Source organism: Lissotriton vulgaris, chromosome 5 (assembly GCF_964263255.1).
Source record: "Lissotriton vulgaris chromosome 5, aLisVul1.2, whole genome shotgun sequence".
NCBI classification, from domain to species: domain Eukaryota; kingdom Metazoa; phylum Chordata; class Amphibia; order Caudata; family Salamandridae; genus Lissotriton; species Lissotriton vulgaris.
The window spans coordinates 839,035,382-839,061,941 of record NC_141693.1 but is presented as its reverse complement, the minus strand read 5'-3'; the positions used below and the strand labels follow the sequence as shown (position 1 = coordinate 839,061,941).

Below are 26,560 nucleotides of genomic sequence, written 5' to 3'. Positions count from 1 at the left end.
CTTTCCCCAAAACTAACCCAATTGGCATCTCTGGCCACATGTCAGCCCTTGGTAAATGGTACCACAGGTACCCAGGGCACTGTGACCAGGGAAGACCTCTAAGGGCTGTAGCACTTATTGTGCCACCCTTAGAAGCCCTGTACCATTATACTCGCACACTGCCTTTGCAGGCTGCACGTTTTGGTGCAGAACAAAGTTTAGAGTCCACATGGCCCACATCTGTGTGCCATGCCAACAACCCACTGCCCTGTCTGTGGTCACACCCTGAAGACCTTTGTCCCCGACCCTGTGGTGCTTTGCAAACTGGAGACTCCCCATTGAAAACTACCTGGCTTCCAACGCCAAAAGAGCACTGCACCCGGCCACCCCAGTGCCTCTGAAGGTGCATCTTTTGTGCTGGCCTAACCGCCCATTTGCCCTGACCTTAAGTCCTGTAGCTTTGCTTCTACAACTCAGTGGCCTGCTTGTTGGCAGGCACCAACCAGAGACTCCTATACCCCATTGGATAACATTGGGCCTCAGCACTCTGCACTCAATCGCCTTAGTGCCACTGAGGGTGTAAATAGTGCATCCTTGACCCTGGGAGATCCCAGAGTCTAACCCCAGAACACCAACTACCGCAACAAAGTACTTGCGGTTAAACCGATAACACAACGTTCGATGCATGTAGGGCTGCTGACATTCATATCTGTGCATAGATCGCCGCCTAGTGTTTGGTCCGGATGATTGCACATTGTTGTCCTGGAAGAGTCTTTGAAGTATCACGAGATAGGTGGCTCCTCCCCTGGACTACAGTGCGCATGGGCATCCCCTCCATCTTCAGATTGTTTTTTTCCGCCATTCGGTTCGGATGTACTTTCTTGACTCAAGTTTGGAATCAGTATAATACCCTTTGCGCAAGGCCAAAAGGTCTTCGGGCGTCGGTATTGTCTTGTTCGGTGCCTATACTTCATCCAGTTCTTCGGACCGGATGTCGAAAGCCATTTGACTTTTCGACACCAAAGGCCCCAACTGCTACGACGATGGAACGGAGCCTTTTCAAGAGATGCCCCGTCTGCAACTCCAAATACCCTCACATTGATGTGCGCCCCGTGTGCAATAAATGTTTATCCCCGGACCACGATGAGGCCAGCTGTATGGCCTGTTCAAAGTTCCGGTCGAAGAAGACGTTTCGAGTTCGACGCGCAGCAGGACAGTCGGCTCAGAAAGCGGCGCCTGACCCAGAGAACATCTTCGAGGCCGATGACTATGAAGGAGTCTATTAAGAAGATCCTGACCTGCGGTCAAACCCAGCGTTGGAGCACGACTCTAACTTCGATATGGACGAAGACCACTACGTCCATGAAGACCACTACGTCCATGAAGACCACTACGTCCATGAAGAAGACTACGTCCATGAAGAAGACTACGTCCATGAAGAAGACTGCGTCCATGAAGAAGACTGCGTCCATGAAGAAGACTGCGTCCATGAAGAAGACTGCGTCCATGAAGAAGACTGCGTCCATGAAGAAGACTGCGTCCATGAAGAAGACTGCGTCCATGAAGAAGACTGCGTCCATGAAGAAGACTGCGTCCATGAAGAAGACTGCGTCCATGAAGAAGACTGCGTCCATGAAGAAGACTGCGTCCATGAAGAAGACTGCGTCCATGAAGAAGACTGCGTCCATGAAGAAGACTGCGTCCATGAAGAAGACTACGTCGAGGTAGGAGACGACGCAGAGGCCTTCGGGGCGGTCTGACGACTCCAGTGATGAGCAATGCCCACCCGCTGTTGTGGGGCCTAATATTGACACTGTGCTCTCTAAGGCTCAGGTCGAGGCATCGCCGGAAGGCCTTAGCCAAGGTCTTACACCCCATTCTATAGCCCCGCGCCAAGGCCCGGCTAAGAATACTTCAAAGGAGCCATCGGTCGATCCATCGAAACTGAAACCAACAGAGCCAAAATCGAAACTGTTAAAGACAGTCATCGGATCGACGCCCTCAGACTCCTCGGCTCCAGTCAAGTCTAAGAGTGTCGACGACCCTTCGGGGCCACAAGGGGGCGCCGGCCCGAAGAGCGGAGCGCCGAAGCCAGTCTCGACGGTCAAGCACGTCACCCTGACCCCGTCGACGTCCTAGCATGGCATTGCAACCAAAGGCCTCCAGGCCAAAAAGACTGTTGAACCGACGATTGTAGCCTCTAAGCCGCTATTAAGCAAGGCTCTCGAGTCGAAGACCAAACCCGACCCGAAAGCGCATATCGCATCGAAGCCCAAGGCCGGCCCTGCTGCGCACCATGAGCTCGAGTCGACGCAAGGCCGCAAGCATGCTGGTGACCCACCGAAGAAACTCTGATCGAAGACTTTGTCTATCTCTAAAACAGTCGGTCCGTCTCCGGGGCATCCTCCACCAATCAAGTACGACTGCCGCTGACCGCTCTGCCCAAGACGGTCGAGCCACAAAGGAGTGCCGACACCTCCAAAAAGGTATCCGGACCTTCCAAGCCTCAGTCCATTTCGGAGAGGGTGGTGTTCCAAGCACTCTCGTATGACAATCAGTCGAAGCTCTTCATCGACTCTGAATCTGGCAAACTCACCGTTCACAAACGGAAAATCACTCCAGAACATCCCTTGGAGTCATACAAAATCCCTCTCAAAAGGAAGGAGGATTCGGCCACCTCACCAGTTTTTTGAACATTTTGAGTCCTATACACAGCAAGTTGCTGATTCTCCCACACACAGCGATGAGGATGTGGGAGATGATTACAGTCATATGGGATTTATTTATCATACTGACGCTGATCAAGGGGAATCTTAACACTGGGATGATGCTGTTGACCCTGATGATCCACAAGCTGTGCCCGACACTCAGTCGTATAATGTCAAAACTTCGCCTACTGAAGACACGGCGGCGTTTAACGCCTTGATAAAAAAGGGCGGCCATTAACCATGACGTTGAAATGCACGCTGAGCCAGTGGAGGAAGACTTCCTATTCAATACTTTCTCCACCTCAAAGATCTGCGAAGACATTGCCTATGCTAAAAGGTGTCCTCAAACATGCTACTGACCTTTTCCAGACAACCACCAGGGCAAGGGTTGTAAACCCAAGGATTGAAAGAAAATATAGGCCTGCGCCTGTGGACCCTACCTACAAAAAGGGCCAGCTCCCATTGGACTCCCTAGTAGTGGCTAATGCTTGCAAACAAGCAAACTCGTGGTGATGCTCCTCCTCCGGACAAAGAATCCAAAATCTTGGAGGCTTCTGGAAAACGGGTGGCAGCTCAGGCTGCTAATATTTGGAGGATCTCAAATACACAGGCCCTGTTGGCCAGATATGATATGGCTCACTACGACACATTAGAACAGCTGATCAAACACCTGCCTGATGCTTACAAAGAGGGAGCAGAAATGCTGACACAGGAAGGAAAGCGGATTTCAAATGCATCCATCAAGTGTGCACTCGATGCAGCAGACACAGCAGCTAGAGCCATCAACACTAGCGTAATGCTGAGACGTCATGCCTGGCTCCGCATCTCTGGTTTCAAACCAGAAATCCAAACAACTTTGCTCAATCAGCCTGTTAACCCTGACTTGCTCTTTGGCCCTGATGTAGACACTACCCTTGAGAAAATTAAAAAAGACACTGACTGCAAAATCCATGGGGGCTCTGCATTCACAGCCGTTCAGGAGCGGTTCCTTTCATCGCTCTGGTAACAGGGGAGCTTCTAGAGGTCAGGCATTACAGCAAGCCCAGTACAACAAGGGGACCACGCAAACCACCAATAACAAATAGCAGGGGTGGATATCGTGGGAACAGCACCAAAGGCAGAGGACGTGGAAATAACCATGCCAGATCCTCCGCCCCAACAAACAGTGACGCCTTGTCACTGCCCCCGGACCATTTAACACCGGTCGGGGGAAGACTCCAGCAGTTCCTGCCAGTCTGGAAAGGCATTACCACAGACAGGTGGGTGAGACAACTTATCCAATACGGCTATTGTCTGGAACTAACCTCCACTCCCCCAAACATACCCCCAAGGCACCGTCCTATGTCCGCAGAGCACATGCACTTATTGCAGCAAGAGGTACTCTCCATGCTGCAAAAAGGAGCAGTAGAACTTGTGCCTTTAGAAGAGCAAGGTACAGGGGTGTACTCTCTGTACTTCTTAATCCCAAAAAAGGACTGTTCCCTGCGGCCCATTCTAGACCTCAGACCCCTGAACCAGTACATTCTGTCAGAACATTTTCATATGTTAACCTTACAGCAGGTCCTGCCACTGCTCAGTCAGGGAGACTTCCTGGCACCCCTAGACCTAAAAGATGCATATTTCCACATTCCCATTCACCCAAGTCACAGGAAATATCTCCGGTTCACCATCAACAATCAGCACTACCAATTCAAGGTCCTGCCTTTCGGGGTCACCACTGCCCCCAGGGTGTTCACCAAATGCTTAGCAACTGTGGCTGCACACCTTCGGAGACAGCACATCCATGTCTATCCCTACCTGGACGACTTGCTTGTCCAAGCAAAGTCAGCCCAGCAGTGTGCCAGCCACATGTCACGCACAATTCACCTCCTACACAGTCTAGGATTTTCACTAAATTACACAAAATCGCACCTTCAGCCCGCTCATGTACCAAAGTACCTAGGTGCAACAATAAACACTCCGGCAACAGCGCAGCCAAACTCTGCCATAGTCAACAGCTTGCGGCTGCTGATTCGGAAAATCAGACCCCAACATTCGCTCCCAGCGCAGGTATTCTTGCAGCTGATCGGCATGATGGCCTCCTGCATCTTCATAGTCCTGCACGTGAGGCTACACATGCGTCCGCTCCAGGAGTGCTTAGCACGACAGTGGAACCAGGCTCATGGGCATCTAAAAGACCTAGTGTTGGTGACCGGTCGTGCATCCAACTCTCTGCATTGGTGGAACACACAAAATCTTTGCAGGGGACGACCGTTCCAAGAGCCAGTCCCACAAATAGTGCTGACGGACGCATCTCTCCAGGGCTGGGGAGCGCATGTCCTCCATTATACCGTGCAGGGACAATGGACGGCGCAGCAGAGGAAGATGCATATCGATCTGTTGGAGCTGATGGCAATCTTCATGGCAATGAAGGCATTCAAATTGCACCTGTGCAACAAAGTTGTGTTGATCCGGACGGACAACATGACTGCCATGTATTACATCCAGAAGCAGGGAGGCACACTCTCTGCAACTGTCTCATCTAGCCCAGAGCATGTGGAAGTGGGCTATCCAGAGGAACATCTCCCTCATGGCGGAACATCTCCCAGGCAAAGGCAAACAGATGGCAGACGGTCGCTCAGCAGGCATAGCCATCAGATGCTCCAACCATATTTCCAGCAGTGGGGTCATCCGGAGATAGACCTGTTCGCCACAAAGGAAAATGCAAAATGCCAAACCTTCGCCGCCAGGTTCCCACACCCGCAGTCTCAGGACAATGCGATATGGATGAACTGGTCAGGCAGATTTGCATACGCTTTCCTCCAGCACCGCTCATACCGCTAGTGGCACGCAAACTGCGGCAGCACTCCACAACGCTCATCCTGGTTGCTCCAACGTGGGCACGTCAGGCCTGGTACACCACATTCCTGGAGCTTTCAGTGGTGCCTCACCAACGGCTGCGCCTCACGCCCAGTCTCCTCACTCAGAGCTGTGGAGACATTCAGCACCCAGATCCGCAACAGTTGAACCTTGCGATATGGCTCCTGAGGTCATAGTTTGGCTACCTCGACTTGCTCCCTGAATGTATGAACATCATCAAAGAGGCAAGGCGGCCTACAACTAGGGCGTGCTATGCAGCCAAATGGAAGCGGTTTGTCATCTACTGTTCCAATAATATTAATCCGCTGGATGCGTCCACGCAAAACATCTTATGTTATTTATTGCATCTATATCGATGCAATCTGGCGTATAGTTCCATCAGGATACATTTGGCCGCCATAGCAGCTTATCTTCAAAACAGGCAGCATCTTTCCCTTTTCAGAGTGCCTGCCATTAAAGCCTTTTTGGAAGGACTCAAGAGTGATCCCTCCCAGACACCCTCCTTCACCTGTCTGGAATCTGAACTTAGTTCTCACCAGGCTCATGGGGCCACCCTTTGAACCCCTTCATTCTTGTGAGATAGTTTCTTACATGGAAAGTGGCTTTTCTGATAGCCATCACATCGCTAAGAAGAGTTAGTGAGCTTCAAGCCTAACAATTCAAGAACCCTTCCTACAAATTCATGCTAATAGGGTAGTGCTACGTACCAACCCTAAATTGATGCCCAAGGTGGTGTCTCAGTTCCACATTAATCAAACCAAACCATAGAACTGCCCGTTTTCTTTCCAAACCCTGATTCTGTGGTAGACTGAGCACTGGACACCTTAGATGTCAAAAGAGCTCTCCTGTATTACATCGACAGGACAAAGGACTTTAGAAAGACTAAACAACTGTTTGTTGCCTTCTCTCCACAACACAAAGGCAACCCCATTTCCAAATCAGGTATAGCCAGATGGATTGTTAAGTGCATTCAAATCTGTTATCATAAAGCAAAACGCACCTTAACAGTTCCCCCAAGAGCGCATTCCACACGCAAGCTAGGGGCATCCATGGCTTTCCTAGGTAACATTCCTCTAGAAGACCTATGTAGAGCAGCCACATGGTCCACCATACATACATTTACCAAACACTACTGCTTAGATGTATACTCCAAACAGCAAGCTGCTGTAGGACAGGCTGTTCTCAGAACTCTTTTTCAGACTGCTGCTGCTGGCACGGGCAATCGCCGCGAAGGAGGTAACTGCTATTTATTCTATGCACAGATATGAATTCAGCAGCCCACATGCCTCGAACGGAATATGCTACTTACCACTATGCATCTGTTCTTGGCATGTAGGGCTGCTGACATTTATATCGCCCGCCCTCCTCCCCGGTGCCTGTCGCAGCTGTAGCACTCAGAATCATTCTCAGGCATGGTCATCACTTACTGTATTACACTAATCTCTGCCACAATGGCGAAAAACAATCTGAAGATGGAGGGGATGCCCATGCGCACTGTAGTCCGGGAGAGGAGCCACCTATCTCGTGATACTTCGAAGACTCTTCCAGGACAACAATGTGCAATCATCCGGACCCAACACTAGGCGGCGATCTATGCACAGATATGAATGTCAGCAGCCCTACATGCCAAGAACAGATGCATACTGGTAAGTAGCATATTCCTTTCCTCCATATGATAACATTGACTGTTTTTCTATGAAATTTTGAAGTGTGGAGTTTGAAATCCTAAAGAAATCTTTTAAAATTGTCCTAACAAACGCTTTTACTTTCCTGTTTTACAAGAAATGTCCCAGTGTAGTATCCATGTATATTAAACTGTGAGAAAAGTAATCTGAGAAGTAACTGTTTAGTATTTCTAGTAAAATATCAAGTAAAAGTATATGTACTGTAGTCTGATGAGCATTGCATTATCAGTAACACTACTGTAATCCAATCAAAGTACCTTTACAGTTGCAATCCACACTGTTACAACTGCATTACTAATTATTTATTGCTTACCTGTGCCAGGCTTGCTTTGATCTAGAAAATATAAACTTAAGAAATATTTTATACATAAACAATAGGTCTGAAGTTCTGTCTTTGAGTGTGTGAATTCCTATGCTGACTGGTTGTGTACAACAAATGCATAACACTGTCCTCTGATAAAGCCGTACTGCTTGACCACACTACCACAAATAGTGAGGTGCCATCTACTTTACCTCTGCCTGCCTTTTGGGTTCAATTGGACTCTGTGCAATATATACCTCACTTTTATGTAGTATATACAGAGCCAGCTGCCTTCAATGGTGAAATGTGAAGTGTTGGTTGTGTCCCTGCATTCCACAGTGCTGCTGCACATGTTCTGTAGTCGAGTGATGAAGCTATGGCTACAACCCCAATTCTCAACCTCAGTGACTGGCAACACTTAGCCTTGTAGTGATGATGCATATTGCCTAAGGAATACAGGAAATGTTTCCAGTGAATTCCTACAGAAGGCCATTGTGTGACGTATGACCTTTTTAGGTCTCGCCTGTCGATGCGCATGCGCATCGAGCTTGCGAGACTATGGGGGCTTAAACACTCTTTAACCAACTTGCAAGGAATCGTGGCGATTCCTTGCAGTGCCCGTGAAATTTAAGCTCAATGCGCATGCGCATTGAGCTTAAAAGCGAGTGCACATGCCCCCAGCCGCCTGCCTTGCCCACTCTCTCACAGCCTCCCCCAGCTCCGCCCCCTCACTTCTTGGTTGCACGGCCGCTAGGCCGTGCCTCCCCTACTCTCCTCCCCCCTCCTCCTCCTACTCTCCTCCCCACTCTCTCTCTCCCAGCATTTCTCTGGCTTTTCTTAAACAAGAGCTTCTTATTTGTAACTGCTTCAGAAACGCCTGCCAAGTGGCTAAGAGTACACTGCCGAAAAAGATAAAAGGCAGCCAAAGATTTTCCTTTTCAGTTCGCAACTTTTACAGGCTGCAATTCGTATCTCTTTCAAGGTGGCCATTTTAGCGAGGCGGTTCGATGCACTGCAGCATTTTAGGAGCCCGGGCTGTGTGAATGTGTGGAGCGCAGCTAGCACAGAGCGGCGTAGGTTTTAATCAGGCCCAACAATAAATCAAAGGCCTGGGAGCCCGATTCTAGCCCTGCCAGAGGGCCGGGCCATTTACTTTCAATTGACAGGCGCTGGCTCTCTGCGCGGGACAACGGCCCCCTCCACTGAGGACTTTCCCAGATGTAGGCAGATGGAAAAACCATTAGTAAACAGGTTACACAAACAGTGAATTACTTACTACTCGTTAATGAACTGCCAGCCACAGCCAAAGAGCTTCCAAACATTCGCAGCGGCCGTCTGCCGGGATTACAGGACCACAAACTCATTTTACAATTTTTAACTGGAAAAAAAATTGTGGAGGGGATTTGCAGTGAACTCAGCATCTTGGGTAATAGGACTAATATCCTGGGGTCCAAGGACATAGCACTCCCGCCCTTGTCTAACAAAAACACCGATGAATTAAGAGGACTTCTTTAAAGAGCAGAGAGATGATTTTGGGACCCAAGGCTATGGAGAATACGCCCTGATATTAATTTAAGAGGGGAGACCTCAGCTAAAGCAATGTTAACTGGCCTTGCAATCCGCGTATCACAGACTTGCCCAATTGAGCACTCAGTCTAACGCTCTTCCCTAGACATTGAGTCCTCACGCATGACACTAAGTGTGACATGGCATAGATGTTTTCGTCGCCACAATGCCAATCTAATGTTGTCTTCCTTAACCTCTCCCTTCCCCCACCCACATCCACCACATGCTCCACCGCATCCACCACCACCACATCCACCACCACATCCACCACCACATCCACCACACCCACCACCACCGTGCATGGTTAAGGGTGTCCGGTTTCGAACCTGTGGTACTGAAGCCCATATTGAACCTCCCATTTGACAAGGAACATCTCTTTGGCCCCCAGGAGGACACAGACCTTGAAAAAAAGACAGGTAGCAAAATTAATGGGAGCTCTACAAGCTTAACACCTATAGAGGTTCATTAAGTAGGCCCAATTTTAAACCAGTGGCAAGGACAGCTTCCACATATGCCTCTGGTTCACAATAGAAAACTCGGACAAACCCAAACTAAAACCTTCTACATAGATTCTTACAGAGTTAACAATTTTAAAGGAAGAAGCAGAGGGAACAATGCACGTTCCTCAAATACCAACGATGACTCCTTTACCTTCCCCCCACAACACCAAACACCAGATGGGGGTAGTCTTCAACAATTTCTCCAAAACTGGATGACTGTTACAACGGACCAATGGGTCTTCGACATTATCAAACATGGGTATTGTCTGGAACTCATAAATCCTCCAAATATTCCGCCTCGCGCAAACAAACTATCCATGCAACACCGAGTCCTTCTAAAACAAGAAATAACAGCACTGTTGCAAAAAAGAGCTATAGAACCAGTTTCACCACCATTTCACAGGACAGGAGTGTATTCACTATAGTTCCTTATTCCCCAAAAGGATGGAGCTCTCGGGCCCATTCTATTTCTCAGACCACTTACTCATTACATAATATCACAATATTTCCATATAGTCACTCTCCAAGAGATCATCTCTTTATTACAAAAAGACTTCAAGGCAACCTTCGATCTAAAGGACGCCTATTTTCATGTAACATTTCGTCCTGTACCCAGAAAATATCTTAGAATTCTATGACAGGGAAACAATATTAGTTCAAAGTTCTTCCCTTTGGAATCACTACAGCACAGAGTATTCACAAAGTGCTTAGCAGTTTTGGCAGCACATCTGCGCAGGGAAAACATTCATGTCTTCCCTTAACTAGGCAGTTTTCTAATAAAAAGCAAATACTTTCATACTTTGCAAACAAAACACTTGAGACTCTAAATTAACTACAACTAGGGTTCAATATCAACCTGAAAAATCTCATCTACAGCCAGCTACTATTCAAGGGTTTCAAGGGGCCATGCTAAACACAAATCTAGCGTTCGCATCCTCAAACACAGACAGAATACACAATGTACTAACATTAGTTCAACAGTTTCAAACAGGAACTCACATTCCGCCAAAATATTTCTCAGACTTTTGGGTATGATGGCATCACGTATTTACATAGTCCCACATGCCAGACTCCACATGAGATCTCTACAACAATGTCTCTCCCAGCAATGGACTCAGTCACTGGACCAACTTCACGATCTAGTTTTGGTAAACAGTCTTGCCTATCATTCTCTGCAGTGGTGGAATCCACACAATCTATACAAAGGGCGGCTGTTTCAAGACCCAGTTCCACAAATAACTGTAACCGATGCATCTCTAAAGGTATGGGGAGGCCATCTCCACAACCTTACTATTCAGGGACTATATGATTTCAAACTCAAAAAGCTCTGGTATCCATCACCTAGAGCTGCAAGATGTTAATCTATTGATCAATGCCTGCCTAATTCACCTACAACACAAAGTTGTCCTTATTTGAACAGACAATAGGACAACAATGTATTCTTTACAAAAAACCGGGGGGGCACACACTCTAATTAGCTCACTTAGCTCATAAAATATGGATGTTGGCAATACACCACAACATTCCTCCTTTCAGCAGAACATGTCCCCGTTACAAGCCATCAGGCTGCAGACTTTCTGAGCATATCACAACAAGAAGTCCACAATTGGGAAATTCATCCCAATGTTCTTCAACTATACTTTCGCAAATGGGGATTCCTAGAGGTAGACCTGTTTGCAACAAAAAAGTGAATGCCTACACTAAGCAAGCAGATATCACCACCATCAGTCCAAAAGCAATGCTCCATGAATAAACAGGTTTGGAATATTTGCGTACGCTTTTCCACCTCTCCCGCTACTTCCATTAGTGGTTAGGAAACTCGGGCAAACATTGCCTACCATGATACTAATAGTTCCCACATGAGCTTGACAACCATGGTTTTCAACACATGGAATTATCTCTAGTCCATACTAGAAGCTTCACCTCAACACGGGCCGCCTCCTGCAGAAGCATGGAACATTAAGACATCCCTATCTCAAAGAAAGGAGTCTTACCATTTGGCTCCTGAATTCTGATCGTTTGGATACTTAAATTTGCACCAAGACTGTATGAATATTCTTTAAGAAGCTCTTAAACCAACTACATGGCAATGTTATGCAGCACAATTGAATTGTTTTGCTATTTTGTCACAGACAAAACTCTAATCTTCTTCAAGCAAAGGTACAAACACATTTTTTTATACTGATTGCATTTACAAACTGCTGGATTAGCATATACTTCTATACGATTATGTCCTGCAGCTATTGCTGCAAATCTCCAGAATAGACAACACATCAGTGTTTAAAATTCCTGTTATAAAAGCTTTCATGGAGGGACTTAAAAGAATAATTCTCCCTAGACTTCCACCTGCCCCAGCATGGAATTTAAACCTTGTCCTGACGAGGTTAATGGGTCCTCATTCTGAACCATTACATTCTTGTTAGTTATAATATCTTTCATGGTAACTTACTTTTTTAATTACCATTTCTTCTCTTGGAAGAGTTAGTGAAATGCAGGCATAAAACCTTGGAGCCTTTCTTTCAACTAGTGGTGCTTAGAACTAACCCTAAATTTCTACCAAAAGTAGTTTCCAGTTTTCATATTAATCCATTGATTTACCTATATTTATCCCACACTGACACAGATGTAGAAAGGGCATTACACAGTTTAGATGTAAAAAGGGCGTTCATGTATTATTTCGACCGGACTAAATCATTTAGGAAAACTAAACAATTGTTTTGTTGGCTTTGCACCTCCTCGTTTAGGGAAAGCAAGTACGAAATCAGGCAATTCAAGATGGGTAGTTAAATGTAAACAGACATGCTATGAAAAGGCTATACTAATTTTACCTGTTACACCAAAAGTACTCTCCACTAGGAAAGTTTGTGTTTCTATGGCTTTTTTAGGAAACCTTCCTATTGCTTATATTTGTAAAGCAGCAACCTGGTCTACTCCACACACGTTCCTAAAACTTGCGGATGTATTTGCATGCCAACAAGCCAATGTTGGTCAGGAGGTACTTAAAACTTTTTCCGAAAACTGCAACGCCCACAAGTTAACCACTTCCTAGGGAGATGGACTGCTATACAGTCTATGCAAAGCATGTTTCTACAGTACACATGCCTCAAACAGATTGTTACTTATCCTGTATGCATCTGTTCTTTTTTTATGTAGTGCTGTAGATTCACATGCCCCATCCCTCTTACACAAATTCTTGTGTAGGTTGCAGTTGATATATTTTCTCATACTAACGCATGGCCATCTCAAGTCTTACATACACAGCATTCTTTACAGTCTCTACTACCAATGGCAAAAAAATCTGAAGATAACATTGATGACCATGTGCAGTATTCCAAAGAGGAGTTTCAAAGCCTTGTGACTAACTTCTTGGAACAAAATCTTGTAATCATCCGAGCCCAACCCTAGATGGCAGACTTATGCAAAGCATGTGAATCTACAGCACTACATGCCAAGAACAGATACTTGCAGGGTAAGTAACTTTAATCCTTACAAAATCCTCTCACTTTGCAGTCTGATGAAAAAAATAAAGTGAATTATGTGACAACCTTGCTGGGGTACAGCTAGTGTCAAAGGAAAGGCTGTATTATGTAATTTGTCAAATGTAAATGACTGTAATTTAACTGTCACATTTAGCAGGTAGGAAAGCCAAAATGAAGCACATTTTGTTTTAATTTTGAATTGTGATGCAACACATTTTAATAGTATCAAACCAAATCAAGACATTTGATGGTGCACAAAAAAGGAATATGACCTGAAACCATATTTCCATACATTTGTGGGCAGTATAGTTCTCAGTGAAACCGTATGTCGGCACACTTTGTCACCATTTCAATGGAAAATAGGTGGTCTGTAAATGAGTGTGCTACAACATGATACTTTAGTTACATTAAAAAAACTTCCGCATAATGTCCATTAAGGCTAGATGGGTCATGAAAGTTAGTCGTTCTAAAAATTGGGTTGTCGCTCTAAAGTTTTGGAACCACTGTTCTAGAGGCCATTTACTTTTTTTGCAGAGTGCTATGGGTAAGTGTCGCTTTGAGGTGCCTTTGAAATTGTGTACCTTGCCTGAAACATTTTTCTGGGTCTCCGTATTTCTTCCTTACAGGTTTGAGCTTGCAGTGAGCCAGTCATTCACGTTCCCTCCTTTAAAACCGATAAGGAGTTGCTTGTCAAGTGATTCCCACAGGAGTTTTCCAAAGTATATTAGAAATGACTTTTAACGCAAGTTGCTTTCAGGTTTCCAGATGAATATATTTTTCTTTGAGGGTAAGGTTGTGCATAAAGTTGATGTATGCAGCTCCTTCAGGTGATTTTGGATCTTACAAAGGCACTTTTTGCTTTGGACAAGTTCTGTTTTAAAAATATATTCTTAAATAAAGCTGTGGGCATACATGTACGTGCGCTAGTGAGTGTATTTCTTCTGAGAGTCTAGAAGAGGATAATGGTGAATGTAAAATGCAAGGCTTGGCTACCAGTAATACAGGCTTCCTCCATTTTCTGTAAAGGTGCAGATTGGTCCTGTCAACAGGCCTACAGCATGGAAGGGGGTGGGGAGGGTGAGCTAAGGACTACTAATACTAGTTTCCTGAATGTAACCAAATTGGAACCAATAATTCTCATCCAGGGGATACTCATCAATAGTCATAATCTGAATAATCCCCGCCCATGTGCGGGATCCCGGAGCATATAGAAAATACATATAAAATATATGTATATATATATGTGAAACATATATATTTTGCAGCCTAAAAAACATTTCCTAACTGGCAAAAGTGCCGCAACATTACATAAATTAGCATACATACAGTAGTATTCTTCCAAACCCTAAGGAAGAAAGAGCAGAAAACATTTGCCAGTAGGCTGCAGTAGAGTATAAAGCAAACAAAGAAAACTGACACCTTGCCTTAAAGGCATTAGAGTAGGGGTACCGTGCCTTTAAGACCTGAAGGCAACCCCCTGCTCCCATGGTGCACCACAGGTGACAGTTGGGTTAGTTCTTTTTTCCAGTTCCTTCTGTGAGGATCCTGGAGCTTGAGCTCTTCAGTTTTCAACTGAAATTGGTTTTTTGAGAGTTTTCTCAAATATTTCGACATTTTTTGAGTAAATAAGGCTTCTGATTTATTTTTCTGTGGTAACCCACAAGAATTTCCTGTCAGAATGCCTGCTCTGTTTCGGAAATGTCCTTGTGACCAACATTCTGTGTGTATTGTGTGCCTTCCATCTTCACACATTCCTGATCCGTGCCATCACTGTAAAAAAATGTAAAAGTCGGACTCTTCGCGACAGGGAGAAGATTCGACTTCATGCCATGCAGGAGATGGACAAAAGTCACCAGGTGGGTGCTTCCACAGCCCCTATATCGTCTCCTACAAGCAAGCACGGCCCAAAACGGCGCCATTCCACCTCTCCTGTCTCCAGAAAGAGGAATGAAGGTCGAAGAACTCCGTCGAGGTCGCCGTCGAAAAGGCCCAGATCATCTTCACGACGTCTAAGATCTCCGCCGCAGTCAAGTCGGCGTCGAGGCGCCATGCTTCGGGCTCGAAGTCCATGGCTGCTGCTACATCTAAGTCTGTCGACGTCGAGGCTTCCGTCGACGTCGAGACACTCTCCGCCACCGCGGACGGGATCTGCGTCGAGAGCTAGGGCGGCATCTAGGTCGCCGCTGGCTATCGGGCCGCCGTCTAGGGCGACTGTTAGATCCCATCCTTCGACGTCAAGGAGGTCGACGCCGAGGCGACGCCAGGAAAGGTCGCCGTCGACGCGATGTCGAGGAAGATCATCGTCGAGAATCGTCGACGTCAAATACCTCCACCTGATCGACGTCGAGGGAGATAGACTTCGACGTCGGATCTCAGTCGAGCCTTTCACGACGTGATCGATCACCGTCGAGCATCAAGACACCGCTCGACGCCACTAGTCACCCAGACTTCTTCGACGTCGAGGATTTCGCAGTCAAGGGATAGTGACGGCAGAGGTGGAGTCACCTGGTTCTAAGACTTCAGGAGGAAAATCATCATCATCATCTCCTGGCTTGAACATCGTGCAGGTCTCCCCAGAATCTTCGCCTAGATCTGCGGGCAGCTTGATTTCTCAACATCCTCAAGGGGCTGTATCTGGACAGAGTAGACCGGGCTCGGATTACTCCCGTATATATTCCCCTTCTAAGGCAAAGACTCCAGCCAGACCAGCTAGATCTCCTTGGAGTCCCAGGATTTCACCCAGGCCGAGATCTCGAGTCAGATCACGTTCTCCAGTGCGGCCAAGGACACCTGTCAGACCAAAATCTCCAATCCGGCCAAGACCGAGGTCTCCATCAAGACATCGTTCTAGGTCCAGGGACAGTCACAGCAGGAATCGTGACAGGTCCCATAAGATTCAGAAAAGGGGGTGGTGATGAACAGAGTGTCTGAATTGAGCAGAGCACTCTTACCCAGGCCAAAGATCAGGGCTTGATCCATCACCAAGGTTCTGAAACTGGGATGGTGCAGTGAGCTAAAAAACGGTGTTGGATCTAGCCCTGATCTCTTGACTGGGTGAGAGCTTTCTGCTTAATTCAGAGACTCTGTCCCTCACCACCCCTTGTTGTAAATATTTTTGTCCATCCTAAGCGTGGAAGGGTATTCTCAGATGTGAGACCCTTGCTCATTGCACCATCAGGATTCAAGCAAACCGGGCTGAAGACGGCTGTAATGCCAGAAACCGGTCCCCGGGAGCTTGTTTCCTTCCCAGTGTAAGAATTGGCTTTTGTAGTTTGGTTTGCCCTGTTCCCATCATGCACTGGGACAGGAACAGACTAATTTGCATACAGCCAGGTTCTGAAACTGGGATGGTGCAGTGAGCTAAAAAACGGTGTTGGATCTAGCCCTGATCTCTTGACTGGGTGAGAGCTTTCTGCTTAATTCAGAGACTCTGTCCCTCACCACCCCTTGTTGTAAATATTTTTGTCCACCCTAAGCGTGGAAGGGTATTCTCAGATGTGAGACCCTTGCTCATTGCACCATCAGGATTCAAGCAAACCGGGCCGAAGACGGCTGTAATGCCAGAAACCGGTCCCCGGGAGCTTGTTTCCTTCCCAGTGTAAGAATTGGCTTTTGTAGTTTGGTTTGCCCTGTTCCCATCATGCACTGGGACAGGAACAGACTAATTTGCATACAGCCAGGTTCTGAAACTGGGATGGTGCAGTGAGCTAAAAAACGGTGTTGGATCTAGCCCTGATCTCTTGACTGGGTGAGAGCTTTCTGCTTAATTCAGAGACTCTGTCCCTCACCACCCCTTGTTGTAAATATTTTTGTCCACCCTAAGCGTGGAAGGGTATTCTCAGATGTGAGACCCTTGCTCATTGCACCATCAGGATTCAAGCAAACCGGGCCGAAGACGGCTGTAATGCCAGAAACCGGTCCCCGGGAGCTTGTTTCCTTCCCAGTGTAAGAATTGGCTTTTGTAGTTTGGTTTGCCCTGTTCCCATCATGCACTGGGACAGGAACAGACTAATTTGCATACAGCCAGGTTCTGAAACTGGGATGGTGCAGTGAGCTAAAAAACGGTGTTGGATCTAGCCCTGATCTCTTGACTGGGTGAGAGCTTTCTGCTTAATTCAGAGACTCTGTCCCTCACCACCCCTTGTTGTAAATATTTTTGTCCACCCTAAGCGTGGAAGGGTATTCTCAGATGTGAGACCCTTGCTCATTGCACCATCAGGATTCAAGCAAACCGGGCCGAAGACGGCTGTAATGCCAGAAACCGGTCCCCGGGAGCTTGTTTCCTTCCCAGTGTAAGAATTGGCTTTTGTAGTTTGGTTTGCCCTGTTCCCATCATGCACTGGGACAGGAACAGACTAATTTGCATACAGCCAGGTTCTGAAACTGGGATGGTGCAGTGAGCTAAAAAACGGTGTTGGATCTAGCCCTGATCTCTTGACTGGGTGAGAGCTTTCTGCTTAATTCAGAGACTCTGTCCCTCACCACCCCTTGTTGTAAATATTTTTGTCCACCCTAAGCGTGGAAGGGTATTCTCAGATGTGAGACCCTTGCTCATTGCACCATCAGGATTCAAGCAAACCGGGCCGAAGACGGCTGTAATGCCAGAAACCGGTCCCCGGGAGCTTGTTTCCTTCCCAGTGTAAGAATTGGCTTTTGTAGTTTGGTTTGCCCTGTTCCCATCATGCTGCACTGGGACAGGAACAGACTAATTTGCATACAGCCAGGTTCTGAAACTGGGATGGTGCAGTGAGCTAAAAAACGGTGTTGGATCTAGCCCTGATTTCTTGACTGGGTGAGAGCTTTCTGCTTAATTCAGAGACTCTGTCCCTCACCACCCCTTGTTGTAAATATTTTTGTCCACCCTAAGCGTGGAAGGGTATTCTCAGATGTGAGACCCTTGCTCATTGCACCATCAGGATTCAAGCAAACCGGGCCGAAGACGGCTGTAATGCCAGAAACCGGTCCCCGGGAGCTTGTTTCCTTCCCAGTGTAAGAATTGGCTTTTGTAGTTTGGTTTGCCCTGTTCCCATCATGCTGCACTGGGACAGGAACAGACTAATTTGCATACAGCCAGGTTCTGAAACTGGGATGGTGCAGTGAGCTAAAAAACGGTGTTGGATCTAGCCCTGATCTCTTGACTGGGTGAGAGCTTTCTGCTTAATTCAGAGACTCTGTCCCTCACCACCCCTTGTTGTAAATATTTTTGTCCACCCTAAGCGTGGAAGGGTATTCTCAGATGTGAGACCCTTGCTCATTGCACCATCAGGATTCAAGCAAACCGGGCCGAAGACGGCTGTAATGCCAGAAACCGGTCCCCGGGAGCTTGTTTCCTTCCCAGTGTAAGAATTGGCTTTTGTAGTTTGGTTTGCCCTGTTCCCATCATGCTGCACTGGGACAGGAACAGACTAATTTGCATACAGCCAGGTTCTGAAACTGGGATGGTGCAGTGAGCTAAAAAACGGTGTTGGATCTAGCCCTGATCTCTTGACTGGGTGAGAGCTTTCTGCTTAATTCAGAGACTCTGTCCCTCACCACCCCTTGTTGTAAATAGGTCCCATAAGAGGCGGCGTACAAGATCTTCCACAAGGTCGTCCTCGACTAGGTCCTCTTACCGAGATTATTCTCCGACCTATTCCTCTACGCCTCCTTCCAGAGTCTCTCCAATTGATGACCTTGCGACTTTCTCCGATGTACTGGTCAGGGGAGCAAAAAAGCTGAATATCACGCTGCACTCTCCAGTGGTTCCCACTTCTGTGATATTGATACCCTCCGTCATCGTACAGTGCACAGGCCTCTACTGCCTCTGGTTCCCGGCCTCCTAGAACCAGCTATGGCTACTTTCCTCACACCAGCAGTGGTGGGGATCTGTTCCATCTCGGATAGCCAAAAAGTACAAGGCCCCTGCAGAGGATCCCTTGTTCCTCAGATCGGATTCTCCTGCGGATTCCAACATTGTGGCGGCTGCCATGAAGTCCCATGCTTGCTCTACTTCCTCCTCAGTACCACCTGAAAAAGATAGTAAACTTATGGACTCTTTTGGTAGGAAGGTATGCAACACCTCTTCTTCCTTTATGAAGGTGGCTAGTGCCTCTGCCTTGCTTGGAAGGTACGACCGGTCCCTTTGGGACTCCCTTTACAGACAAGCTCCCCAAGGAAGATCGCCAGGATTTTCCTTGAGACTTTACAGGAGGGAGGCCTGGTAGCCAATCAAGTTATTAGCGCTGCAGTGGATGCCTCTGATCTTGCAGCTCATGGCTATTCAAGTGGTATTTGTTCCCGTCGTTCGGCCTGGCTCCGCCTGACAGGGCTTAAACCAGACGCCCAGAAGAAGATTTTGAATTTGCCCTTCAATGGAAAATCTGTTTGGTCCACACACGGACGACGAAATGTCCAAAATGAAGGCAGAAATGGACACCGTCAAAGCTGTGGGATTAGTAAAGCGCAAGGAGTTCAAGAAACGCTTTCGTCAAGGAGACAGGAAGTCCTTCCAACAGAGGGTTCAAACCCCTCAGTGGCAATCCCAGTCTCAGCAGAAGAGGCAGTTCCAGCAGCGTCGTCCTGGCAGAGGAAGAGGGGGCAAGAACAGACAGCAGCTCTCCTCAAAGCAATCTCCTAAGCCCTGAGCCAGTGTTTCTCATCATCTGACAGAGTGGGAATCCATTACAAAAGACAAATGGGTGCTGAATATTGTGCAGCATGGTTACTTGCTGAGGTTCAAATCTCCTCCTCCGCAGGTGTTCCACCCCCCAATTGCAACATCTTCCACATTACAAGACTCAATTGCTACAAGACGAAGTCTCCGTCCTTCTAGAGAAAATGGCCATAGAGGAGGTTCCCTCAACTCACAAAAATAAAGGAGTGTACTCCCGATATTTCCTGGTTCAAAAACGAGGAACGGTCAAAGAATGCAGGCCCATTCTAGGCCTTCGAAGGCTAAACAAGTTCATACAAAAAGAAAAGTTCTGTTTGCTCGCCCTGCACCAGATCTTCCCACATTTTCATCAGGGAGACTGGATGTGTGCCATCGACTTGCAGGACGCCTACTTCCACATACCAGTGTCAATCAAGCATCGGAAGTTTCTAAGGTTTCAGATCGGACGTCGTCTCTACCAATATAGAGTGCTGCGGTTTGGCCTGAAATCTGCACCTCGGACATTCTCAAAGTGCATGGCGGTGGTGGCTGCTTTTCTCCGCAAAAGAAAGATCTTCGTCTATCCATATCTAGACGATTGGTTGTTGAAGAGCTCCACCCCGTCGCTGCTTCAGAACAATCTGTCGTTCTTCCTCAAACTGATGGATTCGTTGGGTCTTCACGTCAATCTGAAGAAATCAGTTCTCAACCCTTCCCAGCGGATCTACTACCTGGGTGCTTCTCTGGACTCACTTCAGGCAAGCGTGTGTCCTTCGGAAGAGAGGTTGTCATCTATGCTCCTGAAGGGTCGCCTTCTTCTGGACAATCAGGCCCCCACAGCCAAACAAGTGTCCTCTCTTCTGGGATCGATTGCTTCATGCATTTACATTGTGCCCAATGCTCGCCTTCACATGAAACCTCTACAACAAGCCCTCGAAGATCAGTGGTCGGATCAGTGGGAAGACTGGGTCTTGCTTCCTCAAGAAGCCAGGGACTCGATCAGATGGTGGTTGAAACGATCCAATCTTCTCCGAGGAGTGCCATTCCATCGTCGTCCTCCATCTCAGTCAATTGTCACGGATGCCTCCCTTCAAGGCTGGGGTGCTCACATGGACCAACTCTAAGTTCAAGGCCTTTGGTCCGAGGTAGAGCAAGGCTACCATATCAACTTCCTGGAGCTTCAAGCAGTTCATCTTGCTCTCAAGTCTCTTTATCCTGCTCTGTGCACCAACCACCTCCAGGTTCAGACAGACAACACGACAACTATGTTATATCTGAACAAGCAGGGAGGCACGAGGTCAAGAGTCTTGTCTCTGGAAGCACAAGCTATCTGGCATTGGCTCCTAGCAAGAGGCCTATCCATTGTGGCTGTTCATCTACCAGGAATTCAAAACGTCCAAGCAGACTGCCTCAGCAGAATCTTCGTAGAAGCGCACGATTGGGTGCTCAACAACGAAGTGGCTCAAGAGGTTTTTCGGTGTTGGGGCGTACCGGACGTAGACCTGTTCGCAGACGCGGCCAATACAAAATGCCCCGTCTTCGCATCCAGGTTCCCCCAACAGGGATCACTGGGGAATGGCCTTTTGATCAGCTGGTCTCAGACGTTACTCTAAGCCTTTCCTCCTCTGATCCCGGCGGTGATCCAGAAGTTCTACAGGACCAACACCAGAATGATCCTGCTAGCACCAGAGTGGCCACGCCAGTGGTGGTACCCCGATCTTCTTCAGATGTCGGAGGTTCCTCACCGGCGCCTACCATGCCGTCCAGACTTGTTGACCAAAGACCAGGGGAAGGTGTTGCACCCCAACCTTCCTTCCCTTCGCTTGACGGCATGGCTCCTGAGGTCACCCAGTATGGACATTTAGACCTCCCAGCAGACTGCATGACTATTCTTAAAGAATCGAAGCGACCCACCACTAGAAGTCCTACGCTTTCAAGTGGAAGAGGTTCTTCTTATGGTGTCGTGAGCACTCTCTTGACCTGGTACATGGCCAAGAGCAGGTGATTCTTCCATATCTACTGCATTTAGCGAGATCAGGCTTGAAATACCCCTCCATCAGGGTTCATTTAGCTGCCATCACAGCATATAGGAAGTCTCCTCATCAGACCTCTTTCTTCCTTATGCCTGTAGTTAAAGATTTTCTAGAAGGTCTGAAAAAAAGTCTTCCCACCGGTGAGGTTCCCCTCCCTGGGAGCCTAATATTGTACTGACTAAGCTGATTGCTCCTTTCGAGCCTATCCATAAGGCCTCTTTGCAGCACTTGACCTGGAAAGCTGCCTTTTTAGTGGCGATTACCTAGCCCGTAGGGTCAGTGAAATCCAAGCCTTGTGTTGCAAGGAACCTTAGTTTTTCATGCCAATAGGGTGGTTTTAAGAACGCAACCAAGTTTCTTGCCTAAGGTAGTTTCAGACTTTCATATCAACCAGTCTATTACCTTACCTACCTTTTTTTCCTAATCCTTCCACTCCCCCGGAGAGGTCATTACACTCCCTTGATCTCCGGAGGGTCCTGAAGTTCTACTTGTCAAAAACCCTGCCTCTGAGAAAGTCTGACCGGCTTTTTGTTAACTATGGCAGTACTAATACTGGCCTGTCAGCTTCCAAAAGGTCAATTTCTTGCTGGATTGTCTCCTGTATAGCTTTTGCTTATCAACTAGCTAACAAGACCTTGCAGGGTAAACCACATGCACATTCTACTAGAGGGAAAGCTTCCACTGCAGCTCTCCTTCGTAATGTTCCTATTTCTGAAATTTGTAAAGCGGCAGCTTGGCGGTCTGTCCATACCTTTACCCGCCATTATTGCCTGGACTCAGATACTCAGGCCGATGCCAGAGTAGGGCAGGCCTCTTTAAGGAACTTATTTGCATAAGATGTATTTGCAATATATGTCTTAGTCGTTCTCTGAAGTTTTTATACTTCTTGCTCGTCCGCGAGACTTTGGGTATGAGCTTGCTAATCTATTCATAGATTATGACTATTGATGAGTATCCACTGGATGAGAAGGAGAAGTTACTTAACTGTAATCCTAGTTCTCATCCAGGGGTATACTCATCAGTCATAAGCTCCCGCCCACCTCACCGGACGAGCAGAGTTACACAGTAATGAGATGTTTTATTGTGGATCTCCTCAGGTGTTATGCACCTCCAAAAAGAACTGACCCAACTGCCACCTGTGGTGCACCATGGGAGCAGGGGGTTGCCTTCAGGTCTTAAAGGCACGGTACCTCTACTCTAATGCCTTTAAGGCAAGGTGTCAGTTTTCTTTGTTTGCTTTATACTCTACTGCAGCCTACTGGCAAATGCCTGCAATTACAGGTTTTCCTATGGCAAAGCATTGTTGTATACAAATGTTTTCTGCTCTCTTTCTTCCTTAGGGTTTGGAAGAGTACTACTGTATGTATGCTAATTTATGTAATGTTGCTGCACTTTTTCCAGTTAGGAAATGTTTTTTAGGCTGCAAATATATAGTTCACATATATATATATATATATATATATATATATATTTTCTATATGCTCCGGGATCCCGCACATGGGCGGGGATTATTCATAGGTTATGACTTTGAGTATACCCCTGGATGAGAACTAGGATTACAGGTAAGTAACTAATCCATATTGGTAGAAGTCTTTCTAATTGTGTTTTCTCAACGTATCCAACATGGTAATAAAACATTTTTAAACATTTTTTTTACTTTAGAATTTCTACTTCAAGTACCTGATTTTGGATGAAGGGCACCGGATTAAAAATATGAACTGCCGCCTGATCAGGGAGTTGAAACAGTTAAGCTCGGACAATAAACTTCTGCTAACTGGCACTCCCCTACAGAACAATCTAGCAGAGCTGTGGTCACTGCTAAATTTCCTATTGCCTGATGTGTTTGATGACCTAAAGAGGTAGGCTTGATTTCTGATAAGTATTGCAGAAGGCTTCATTTTGAGAATCGTTACAGTATAACTTTTCTTCATTCTTTTAGAAGTGTCATTTCACAAAAGCTGCCCTTTCCATCTTTCACAAAAGGGCTCATCTTAAGTTGGGATAAGTGTTGGTAATTGTCCACTACACTGTTCACAGTGCAAAAGGAACTACTGTATGATCAAAGATTTGGATTTTGACAGAGGGTGTCAAAATATCACCTCCGTCTCTAGGTTTTCTGTAGCCAGATTTCAAAATGAAGCATTCGAACTACATCCGTTTCCATTATTAAGCTGCCGGTTAGAAGTCCCTACTCTTCTGTATAACCTTAACTGCATCGCTGCTGCGGTGATTTTTTCCCCTACGCAGCTTTTTTTCAAAAGCCGCGTTAAAAGACGAGCTCAGCTCGTCATCCGCACACGCCCCCGTGGCGGATGACGAGCTGAGCTCGTCATCAGCATCGAAGGGGTTAAAACGGATAATGAATGGATACAGTACTCCATTGGTATTAGATACAGCACATTTTCCAAAAAGAATACACATGTAAACACTTTAAGCAATATAAAGCTTTTGCAGTCTGTGGTGGTTGACTGTTCATCTCAAGTTGCAGTAACTGATTATAGAAGCCAAAAAGAAAGATGCATATACATTGAATACTTGCATCACCTATTGACACACATTCTGAAGCTCTGACAATCGCTAATTTCCAAATAGGTGAATAAGAAACTAGCACACTGATATTTAGCCTGAACATAAGGTGGACAGTATTGCCAAAGAGATTTAATTATTGCCTAGGAGTTCTAGAAGATGATGGTATTAGTGGAAGCTAAGACTGCTGGCTTAAGGAAAATCCCTCTTTTTCCACAGAAGGAAAGTGGATTATGTTATGTGATGTGATGCCTCACCATATAATAGTGCCACAATCCTTATCCGATCCAGTTAGTTTTTTTTAAATAACACCTTTAGCTCTGTGCTGGGTAGCTGTGACATGGATCAGTCCGGCTCAGTTAAAGGAACACGTGTAAACCATTTAGATGTACCAAAGTAGGTTATTAAAATACACAACCCAATAAAAATGTGACACCGATTTAATAAAGAATATTTTTTTACATCTTAAGCACACAATTGACCAAAATCTATGGAGGGGAACCAGAGAGGATTTAAAAAAAAGGTAAGTACATTTCTTTTTACTACCAATAAATCTTTGCAATTGGCATTGCAGTTCCGGAGACAACGGACTAGTACAACTACCATTCCTCTTTTGGATTGGCCTCATTGGTTTGGGAGCCAGTCACAGGGACCACTTGGGTCCAGGCAGCCAGGTGTTCGGTCCAGCAGTCTCGATCCTCACAGAAGACTTCACCTCGATCGCGCTTCCAGCAAAGAATTGGTTCTCGTGAGGGAGATGCTGGAGCTGTGGAAGAGATGCTGAGAATTTCTGAGACTCTCCCGGGAGGTGGGATCACAAACGAGAGATCTGATGCTTCAGAGCTCGATTTCCCACAATGCCCCAGTTGAGTCCAGTGTGGGTCCAGTTGCTACTAGTCTCTGGTTATAGCTGTTGTCCACAGGTGAGTCTTCCTTGTAGGAGGACATGGGTCAACTTCGGCCAGAAGGTCCCTTGGACTTTGGGACACCTTGGGCAGGTTAGGGCTATGTCTCAGCAGGCACTTTGACTTCCAGTGGTGGGCAGGTGATCCTGGGCAGCTGGGCTCTCACAAGTGCAGGCTTCCTTCAGCATTTGTGCCTTTGGTGTTTACCCGAAGGCTATAAGCCTAGCCCTCATAGTCCCTTCTGGCCTGGCATAAGTGGATCCTTTTTAGAATCAGCCCAGGCAGCGCATGCGCTGTCTCTTCAAGACATGCTGTATTTAGTCTGTGGACTTCCAACCTGCCATTAACTTTTTGTTTATTCCTTCCATTCTTCAAAAAATCTTTCCTTTGTCCCTCATTATGTTCCCTCCCACAGAGCAGTACCTAACTACTGGTATCTTTCCAATTCAGTGCCTATGTTTGTTTTGAGATACTACTTTTTCCTTTCTTTCCTGCTTGTTTGTGCAAGCTTCGCTTTTTTTGGTTCCTTGTGCATTTGAATGGCAGCATGTTTCCCCTTATGCTTTTGTTGCAGCAAAGTCATTTATTTTCAAATATTTAAGTCTGAAAAAGGCAAGTTAACGTGTGTGCTCACATTTTAAAAGCTTTTCTCCCCTCCTCCCATCTATGAATGCTTCGTCCAAAAATCACTCCCATCAGAGTCGCTGCTTTAAACCCCCTTTGGCCCATAATTAGTTGTAATCAGTGTTTCAAGTTAAGTACAAGTTTATTTAGACCATGGTCCCCAAACTGGTTTTAAAACCAGATCAATAAAACATCCATGAAATCTACTAAAATCACAATTCATTCTTTATCTCCATAAAACTTCATAAAATGCTCTCCGCATACCTTTCGACATTTCGTGTCTCATAGGCCACAGAACTATAGATAAGCAAATCAGTCCAGAATGTTTTTGAGGGATTCTTTAACTTTTTGAATATACTTCCCCCAAGGCACACGCTATGTTTAAATTACTCATTGCTGTTCAGTGTTTCCAAGTGGCAGGCCCCTAGGATCTTTTTTTGAGCCACTGCGTGTTACACGTTCAGAGTCAGAACAGTTTGTTTTTCAGCCTCACTCAGCCTGCATTTCGAGACCCAGCTGTAGGCCACAGAACAGGCTTCATGTTGAAGATCCTAACCATGCATATTTCTAAGCGTGGGTAGCGCTACAAAGTCATTCCAGATGCATGGTCACAGTGCTGGCTCAACTGTTTAACAGCATGCGCCTCTTTTGGCAGATGGTGCCCTTTCGTAGAGCTGTGAATCCCAGTGACATTGGCCACACGCAAGTTGTTGCTGTGTCAGATTTCTGTGGCATCCACCAGGATTGAGTGAATTACACATACT

The 26,560-nt window shown here is 46.5% G+C and overlaps 1 protein-coding gene across 1 annotated transcript in view; it reads left to right on the top strand.

The window, feature by feature from the left end:
* Positions 1 to 26,560, top strand: part of HELLS (helicase, lymphoid specific) — a 591,428-nt gene that overhangs the window by 121,454 nt on the left and 443,414 nt on the right. The window contains exon 11 of the mRNA XM_086922383.1: positions 23,404 to 23,600. Within this exon, the coding sequence (XP_086778509.1) occupies positions 23,404 to 23,600 (197 nt within the window). The remainder of the gene's footprint in view (positions 1 to 23,403; positions 23,601 to 26,560) is intronic.